This window comes from Apium graveolens, chromosome 10 (genome assembly GCF_009905375.1).
Source record: "Apium graveolens cultivar Ventura chromosome 10, ASM990537v1, whole genome shotgun sequence".
Classification (NCBI taxonomy): domain Eukaryota; kingdom Viridiplantae; phylum Streptophyta; class Magnoliopsida; order Apiales; family Apiaceae; genus Apium; species Apium graveolens.
The window spans coordinates 235,905,690-235,915,594 of NC_133656.1; the positions used below are offsets into that span (position 1 = coordinate 235,905,690).

The window sequence follows — 9,905 nt, forward strand, 5'->3', positions numbered from 1 at the left end:
CATACCGATTGTTCCGGTTGCTATTTCAGGGACTGGATAATACTACTTTTGGGATTAAGTCTACTTAATCCTAAGGACCGGGACATAACCGGATCCTTGAGATGGGCCATTGTGCCTGGGTGCCCGACATGATATATATAGTGAGATATAGATATGCACTGTATCCTGGCTGATCAGCAGGGTATAGCTGCGAACTTGAGTCCAGTTTAGTTCGTTTGTATTTGCCAGTAATGGCCTTCTTTCTATTCTCGTGGGGTTATATCTTTGCAGATATACCCGGGTTACGGATTCAATTACATTGCTTTAACACTATTTATATTTTGTGGATTTGTTGAGCAATTTTTGGCTCACCCTTTTGTTGTTATTCACCTTATTGTTTTCAGTTAAGAAGGAATATGAAACCCATCAGGACTCGAGTGGTAAAGAAGCGGGTCAAGCCTCGGGATCCTCTCATACCCAATGTGTTGATCCCAATTCAGGAAAATGTGTTGATCCCAATTCAGGAAGAAAACTTTGAGTTGCCCGAGCAGGTGGAGTGTTGATAAATAGTGTGTGTGTTCGAATAAAAGATGAACTTAGTTTAAAATGAATTATACAATGGTTTGTAATAAAAGAGGTTGTGAAACTTTGAATGTTGGTTTGTAATAAAAGTAGTTAGTGGTTCTTATTTTCATACTTCAACCTAAAAAGATCCTGGTTAGTGTTAAAGGGGTTTAGTTTTATTTTTTTATTATTTGTTAATCAGATTATACAGGTTTGGTGCTAGCGAGTAACCCCCAGACTTATACCCCGGGTCTGGAGGGCGTTACAGTCATCTCCCGCATAGTTATTTCTTCCACCTCGGTCGTACATGCGAGTATCCTTATAACCACGATAGTTATCGCGGTGATAGCCGTCCAAGTACCTACCTCGGTCTTCGCCTCTTCCACGCCATTGGGGTCTTCTCCAACGATCGCTTCCATAATCTCGGCCATACCGGTCCATCGACCCACGAGGAGGAGTTCTCTCATGGTCGCGGTGCCGCTCCTGATTCTCAGTGGGATTCAGGGGCACACGCATTGAACTATGGGGCGTCACATATCCGTGATCGGCATCTCTCTGCCATTCCAAAAGTAACATCCTTATATCATCATCTCCTAAACGGATCCCCAAACGATCCTTCAAAGCAGCGAAACCTCATTGCTCGTTCGCTGGCATAGATTCCGCTTACCGATGTTTCTCCAGAGTTCGCCCGGATCGGTGCGGGTGAGTGATTACTTAGTTAACTGTCCGCGACGCCTCTCGCCCATCAATATCTTCATTAATAAGTTCAACGATTTGACCAATATCATTGGACTAATTCAGGCATCGCAAAATTATTGCCACACGCTCACCTCTGGATTGGCCACGGCCAAAGCCGAGCGATTACGGCGAAGGCCTCTCCTTGTCTTACACCATTCCACCGTGCTCAACCTTGAGTCAAAACCGTTCAGGGCATCACCCATGCGATATAGTTGTTCCAACAAATCCGCGTTGCTAATCAGGACTGGTGGTTGGCCATCAACATTCGGGGTTGGATGATCCACCGGAGTAGGAACGTAGGGTTCATCATAGCCCTGCTCAGAGCCTTCTTCAGAGCTTTCTCCATCATAAGAACTTTCATCACAATATTGAGACATCTTTCCTCCTAGATGCAGATCTTGATTAGCCCCTCCTTCTAGCACCAATTTGTTGACAGAGGAATTTGGTAGCAACAAAGTTCGAGGTTCCTAGCCGAAAACAAGATTTGTGACGGTGGTTTTTCATCGGAAAACGTGAACAGTAATCGTCGGATTTTATAAACAGTGTTTGCTGTTTGTGATTATTGGTGGCCGAGATTGCTTAGGGTTAGTGGTGGCTCCTTTGCGCTCTCGCTTTTGACCTCTTACAAGTTGCCTACGTATCCCTTTTTATAGGGAATCAAGCCAACATAGTTCTTGGGGAACAAGAAACCTAATGGGCTTAGAACTCTTGTCCTGAGGCCTAGTAGAAAACCTACTAGAAATCGTCTTCTACTAGCTTTAGGAATATCCGCCGATGAGGTCCAACCACAAAGGCCCAAGGCTCGTCCCCGGCTTTGAGACTTCACGGATAAAGCATCTCCCTGGCCAAGAATAACCTTTCTCTACCAGTTGTTTCTCTAATCCGTGAACGCAGGTATAGTCGTGGTTCACCCCAAATATTAGACGCATCCTTGTCCCCCGGATAAGGAGCCCCTATCATATTACAGGACAAGTGATCGCAAGCTTTTGGGTGCAAAGTGCAGGATGCTCTGAAGTCTCCCAACGAGGATACCCGTTGACTACAGAGACAGAGCTCCCAAAGCACACACCAGAATTTACCCCACATCCCCAATGAGGACACTCATTGACTACAGGAGGAGGCCTTCCGTCCAGACATACCCTTGGAGGTCTCTGACCACGGACACCGTCTTCTTGTGGTTGCATTACAGGAAGGAGTTCTTCAGTAGTGTACCTGCAACAAATACGTTAGTAATAATCATCTCCTCCTTCCTTGAATCCTCCAGAGAACCCGTCCCAGTAACCATGCTAAAATCTCATACAAGCCATCTCTTTTACTTAGGGTGTGCCCTAATATCTTTCACAGGTGAGGGACTTGCTCAAAGAATGACTCAAAATCTCTTTATCAACAACAGGGCGCACCTCCCTCATCTCATAAGGGCGCACCTTTAATATCAGCATGATGCTTTCATCCATCAACGAGATGAGGGAGGCGTGCCTTTAACATCGGCATGATGCTTTCATCCATCAACTCTTCATAAACATAGAGCGCACCTACTCTTATTCAATGGCGCGCCCATCACCTCGGATATGAAACTTGCCTTATCATTTTTTTAACTTTAGGGATATATTTCTCAATTTTGACCATTTAATCCGATCGTGACCCGAATAATGTTTATACCGATTTTCGGGCATAACATGAACTATAAAAGAGGTGACAGTAAAATATAAAACATCATCCAGAGGCCTACTTTCATTATCATGAAAGGAAGTAAAAGAACAAGCATAAGTCAAAGTTAATGGCTATTAGCAAAGTTATTGCAGGGGTAAAATAAAGTGGTTAGATCCGCAACATATACTAATCACGCGTAACAAGTGTGATAAGGGGGAAACACTCGGATCCCGACACTAAGCGCGAAGATTCATATAAAAAAAATAAGGGTTATATCTTATCGTGCTTAATAAACGTGATAAATATATTGCAATAGTTATCTGTCAGACTATCACACAACATACCAAGATGAAAATTCTCATACAATTTTTTCAAAAAAAAATTCGTCCTTTTATCATGTTTAATGGGAGAACAAGGGCATTACCCCAGCATACTATCATGTAAAAACTGGTATGTTTTTCAGCAAGTTACACAAAAACACAAGTAATGGTTGACCTAATAAATTCACCCTACATTAAGATACAAATAAAACACTCTGCAAATGGGCTAAAACAAAAATTTTGAAACTTAAATATTGGGGGCCTTTGGTTGCCTTCCTCTATGGGCTTAATTTAAACAATTTTGAGCCCACTTGATATAAGAGAATGAGAATGTCTACATAGTAATGGACACTTGGTTGATAGGTTGCAGTCTTTTAGGAGAAATGACATAAAAGAAAGAGGTACATTCAGGCCCAAGTTCTTCTCTTGTTATGTCATGATTAAGTTCATGAATTTTGCTGTTTGCATTATACATCTAATTTTAGTAATTTATTAGTTTTTTCTTAATAATCCAGTTTGTAAATTAAAATACTCAAATATTTATTTTCTTTTTACCATAGTTAATGTATCTCTTTCTTCTTATTCTAAAAAATAATCACTATACAAAATCATAAGAGATTTTTCGTTTTGCCAATAAATGGTGGGTGTAATGTTAGAGTTTTTGCCTTTGTGGAGGAGGTATGTTGTTTATTACTCATTATATTGGTTTCCGGTACGGAGATTAAAAAAAATATAAATAAGTATTGGGCAAAGAAAAACATGTACAGTGGTGAGAATGTATAAAGTAAATATAGATAAGGAAAGTAACGAATATAGTGATTTTTGTATTATACATTTAATACTTTTAAGGGAAAATGAATTTTTTCGTCACCCAACTTATTATTTGTTTAGAAACTTACCACTCAACTATAATTTTTTTATTTTACTCACTAATGTGAGGTTCAAATTTTTTTAGTCACTAACGTTAGGTTCAGATTTGATTATTAGTATTTTCTCAATTTTCTATAGCATTATTAAAATATAGCGATAACCAGGACAAAAGATGTCATATGTGTCTAATAAAAAAACTTATATGTGTTTGAGTATACTAGATGCATATAGAGGAGTGGTCTAATATTTGAATTATATACGTCTGTTATAGGAATGGCGCATATTGTTTTAAATTTTCTGATCGGAACAGATGTATATACATTGTAAACAGATGTATATACATTGTAAACAGATGCATAAAATCGGTTCATATACGTCTGTTACTTTTTAGGCAGGGTACTAAGCTCAAAACCAAATTATTAGGAAGAGGCATCCCAATCCGTACTAAAATTATTGGGAAATAAAAAAATAAAAAATTCAATATAATCAAATTAGCAAACTGATCTGAAAACATTGAAAAATTAAATATCAATATTTTGCCAAACGACACTTTCAAAAACCAAATGAAATCACTGATCATAACTCCTTCATGCAATTCTTACAGATCCAAAATCAATACTATAAACCCATCCACTCTAATAGAATTATGAAATAAGTATATATGTAAACACAAAAATAGAATAATGTTGTATTAATGTAAATTTGGTATTAAATCAAATAACTCTCACAAGATATTTTTTATACAAACATAGTTTTATAACTTTTTTTAAATATTTTTTTTGTATATATAAATTTAAACGTTAAATTATTATTCAGAAAAGATTTTTTTTTAAAATAATTCATGAAACTACATCTTTTAGGAGCCTTAAAAAGCTTGTCAAACTTTCATCATCAAAGTAAACGTCTTGACGGGCATATGGAGTACTATATATAAAGATATAAACATATATCAAATCATTAAAATTTTACGGACTACCACTATATTTTAATAATGCGACAAAAAATTGACATAATGCAAATAATCAAATCCGAACCTAATATTAGTGACAATAAACAAATATGAACCTAACATTAGTAAGCAAAAGAAAAAAAATAATAGCTGAATGGTAAGTTTCTAAAAACACGAAAAGTTGGATATTTTCCCGACTTTTAATATCAATGCTTCACAAACAATATCAATAATTTTGAATTGGAAAAGTTGTTATTTGGATTCGTTTGCAAGGAACGTAACTGAAAAAAGGATGAAATTTCAATAATTTGCCCATTTAATAATTTAAAATCCATTTCATTTCTCATTATCTGATCCTTAATTGGCTTCCATCACAATAACATACAGATATCAAATGAACCAAGTTCATTTCAAAATTCAACACAGTGCAGAGTAGTACAGCTTATCCACCGAATAAGATTGTCAGATCTTGTTCAAGATTTTCTTCAGTTACATATAAGTTATAACAAATGCAATCTAAACTGCCATCTTATTTCAGTTAAGATATAATTGTCAGGTCAGGAAAAGTATCCGACAATGGGATTAACTTGTACTTTAAACATGATAGATTTTGTCCAGGAAAATACAAACATATTAAACAAGGACCGGCTCAAGGAAACTTAGATCAAATGATTAACGAATATAGAACTTAGATCCATCATCTTTCAACACAAGCACATAAAACTTCGACTGAAATAAAACAGAAATCCTGAAATTTTAAACAGAGCCAGAAGCACTAAAACACACCACCACGGAGACGAAGAACAAGGTGAAGCGTGGACTCCTTCTGAATGTTGTAGTCTGCCAAAGTCCTCCCATCTTCCAACTGCTTTCCTGCAAAGATCAATCTCTGCTGATCAGGTGGAATCCCCTCCTTGTCCTGGATCTTCGCCTTCACATTATCGATCGTATCTGAACTTTCAACCTCCAGAGTAATAGTTTTACCAGTCAAAGTCTTGACAAAGATCTGCATCCCTCCTCTGAGACGGAGCACCAAGTGGAGGGTAGATTCCTTCTGTATATTGTAGTCTGCAAGTGTACGACCATCCTCAAGCTGCTTGCCAGCAAAAATCAGCCTCTGCTGGTCTGGTGGGATACCTTCTTTGTCCTGAATTTTTGCTTTGACACTATCAATGGTGTCCGAGCTCTCTACCTCCAGGGTGATAGTCTTCCCTGTCAAAGTCTTCACAAATATCTGCATTCCACCTCTCAGCCTTAGCACCAAATGAAGGGTCGACTCCTTCTGAATATTGTAATCAGCCAAAGTCCTTCCATCCTCCAACTGCTTACCAGCAAAAATCAGCCTCTGCTGGTCAGGTGGAATACCTTCTTTGTCCTGGATTTTTGCTTTGACATTATCAATGGTGTCCGAGCTCTCCACCTCAAGGGTGATAGTCTTTCCTGTCAATGTCTTCACAAATATCTGCATTCCACCCCTCAACCTTAACACCAAATGCAGTGTTGACTCCTTCTGGATGTTGTAATCAGCCAGAGTCCTCCCATCCTCCAGCTGCTTACCAGCAAATATCAACCTTTGCTGATCAGGAGGGATTCCCTCCTTATCTTGAATTTTTGCCTTCACGTTGTCAATTGTATCCGAGCTTTCTACTTCCAAGGTAATCGTCTTTCCAGTAAGAGTCTTGACAAAGATTTGCATGCCACCACGTAAGCGGAGCACCAAGTGCAGGGTTGATTCCTTTTGGATGTTATAGTCAGCCAGGGTGCGACCATCTTCTAGCTGCTTGCCAGCAAAAATTAGCCGCTGCTGGTCAGGTGGAATACCTTCTTTGTCCTGGATTTTTGCTTTGACATTATCAATAGTGTCAGAACTTTCAACTTCTAGGGTTATGGTTTTTCCAGTAAGGGTCTTAACAAAGATCTGCATGCCACCACGTAGACGCAGAACCAAATGAAGGGTGGACTCCTTCTGAATATTGTAATCAGCTAGTGTACGTCCATCCTCGAGCTGTTTGCCAGCAAAGATAAGCCTCTGCTGATCCGGAGGAATACCTTCCTTATCTTGAATCTTAGCTTTAACATTGTCAATCGTGTCAGAGCTTTCCACCTCAAGGGTGATGGTCTTGCCAGTGAGAGTTTTCACAAAGATTTGCATCTGTAATCAAGGGCAAAACGAATAAGAAAATAGGTTCAATAACCTACTGCTAGAATATATACATAAAAACACAAACACGTGTAAAATGAAGCCAAGGAATGATCTATACACACACTGTAGAAATCCATTGACTAGAACTATTTAAAACTCTAATTGTAATATTAAAAAAAATATTGACTAGCAAGGTTCGCTATTAATTACACCCGGTTATCGAAGTTCTGCAATGAAAATCCTACAAATTGAATATTACACAACTACACTAATTACTTTAATTCGCTGCAGTAATTAACCACCGGTGTTTAGAAATAACTACCAGTAATAACTAGTGTAAAATTGGAGAACTGATAAGATAAATTCAATGACAAGATACATTCAATGTCAAGTTACTAACCTAAATCAACATCTGCGCGTAAACTCAATCAACATAATTTTACAGTATAATAACCCTACAATACACACAATTTTAAGGAGAATGCGACACGATTTTACAGTATAAAAACCCTACAATACACACAATTTTACGATAAATTTGATGCCAAGTTAATGTTTATCATCTATATAACCTAAATCCTCATCTTCCTAATCTCAATCAACATTATTATACAGTTTATAAACCTACAATACCCGCAATTAATCCGATAAGTTATCAAAACACATTAATCTAACTAATCACATAATCAAAAAATTAAACATACAAAACACATCAATCTATACATATAAACACATTCACAGATCTCGATTACAATTTACACACAAAAAATAGAACAATACGTACACATATCAATTATATAATTCATCAATTATAATTCATCAATTGATAACAATAAAGATTAAGTATCGTACCTTGAAGATGTGTGGATCGAAAGACGAGAGAGATGTAGAGAATTGTGTGTGTAAAGAAAATTAGGGCTTTTTAGATTAGAGAGAGAATACGATGATCGTGAGAAATTGGGGGAGAAGCGAGTTGTATTTATAGGTGTAGAAGAGGCTGGCTTGACCAATACTAGAAGCTTCTGGGGCTTCACACGTCGGGTTCGCCTAGCCCACAAGTTACGTCTCCTTGTTTGCCTAGCCCACACGTCGGTTAATACGGTTAATATTAGGGGTCTACGCGGTTCGGATCCGATCGGTTTTGGAGTAAAAGTCGAACCAAACCGTGAAGAGCGGTTTTAGAAAATTGTCATCCGCAACCACAAATACGGTTGCGGTTAACCGCGTCAATTGCGATTGCGAATTTGCGGTTGTTGCGGATCGGTTTGCGGTTCAACCACTTATTTTAAAATAATTAATAATTTGAAAGAAAAAATATATTCGGAATATTAATAAATTGAAATTCAAGTTACGTGATAAATTATATTCAAAAATATAATATAAACTAATGCTATGTGTGGAGCAAGAATATTAAAAACATACAAAAATATGAAGGCGGAAAGAAAAGAAAAAAAGAAAAGGATAAAAAAATTATATTATGATTACATTTTTCATTTGTTTCGTTATATATCTAATAATATTGTGAATCTTATGAACGAAATTTTAACATTCACGTAATATTAGTTAATAAATGTGTATACTTATTAATTTATATGATATCAACTGAGTTTTTGGAAATATATTTTATTATAAATATATATTGCGAGTTGCGGTTGCGATTTTGCGATTTTCAAATATTTAAAACCGCATCCAAACCGCGAATAAGCGGTTTTTAAAATTTAAATCCACAACCAACTCGCGTTTCGCAATTATCTGCAAATGCGGTTCGGTTGCGAGCGGTTGAGCGGTTGGATGCGATTGAGCGGTTTGTCTGTACACCCCTAGTTAATATGTATACTTTTATTTAGAAAAAAAAATTGAAAAAATATTGTGTAATTATTCTTAGAAGAGGCTGGCTTGATTATTTTTCCAAAAAGTTGATTTTGAAGTGAATTCAAATTTTATTTGAATTTTTAAATTAACTAGCTTTATTACCCGTGTAAGGCACGGCCTAGTTTTATTTATAAAAAAATGTTATTTTTTCTGTACTTTTACGATATTTGCGTGTTGTTTCATACCATATTGTGTGGTAGAAGGATTACTGTAATGACGAACATCCTTAAATTTATATTGTGTCGTGAATGTAAAGTTTATAGTGCGTTCTTACCATTAAAAATAATGGTTTTCTATCAAGTCTCAATGATTTTTTCAACTGTAGATACCAAAAATATTATAATGTTTAGGTGTCATGTTTATCAAAATATGGGGGCAAAATAGTAAATTTTTTTGCACGGTCGAACTCGAACTTCAAATTACCCGGCTCATAAGTTTCACGAGTCTTATTGAGCCCATATTATTTTTTAATAAAAATATATTTTTATCTAAATATTTAATATTTTATTAATATTTTATGTATTTATTAGAATCGAATTCGAGCATAACCTATCATATTTCGAGCAATATTTGGTGAAATTGATTCAAGTTTTCGAGCCGAACTTGAGGCTACCGGACTATTTACGACCCGGGTTTCATACTTGATTTACGATTCGGGTGAAACCGAGCTCGTGCTCGAGCCCAGACATTTTTAATCGAGTTCAAGTCAGATGTTTTCGACTTGGCTCGGCTTGATTATACCCTTAGTTGTTGTAAATTGGTATTTCGAAGTGAGTTAATTACCCAAGTCTCAATATTTAATAAACTATTATTAAATGGT

At 36.6% G+C, this 9,905-nt stretch overlaps 1 protein-coding gene across 1 annotated transcript; it reads right to left on the bottom strand.

The window, feature by feature from the left end:
• Positions 1-5,719: 5,719 nt before the first annotated feature.
• Positions 5,720-8,244, bottom strand: LOC141688921 (polyubiquitin-like). The gene is made up of 2 exons (XM_074493065.1): positions 8,066-8,244; positions 5,720-7,222 (listed from the first exon to the last, which is right to left on the bottom strand). Exon 2 carries the CDS (start codon positions 7,220-7,222, stop codon positions 5,846-5,848), a length of 1,377 nt encoding a protein of 458 aa, XP_074349166.1. The 5' UTR covers positions 8,066-8,244; the 3' UTR covers positions 5,720-5,845.
• Between the last annotated feature and the right edge of the window lie 1,661 nt (positions 8,245-9,905).

What these genes read in the sequence shown, in the direction of transcription:
- LOC141688921 (XM_074493065.1), bottom strand. Translation starts at nt 7,222, where the DNA reads ATGCAAATCTTTGTGAAAACTCTCACTGGCAAGACCATCACCCTTGAG.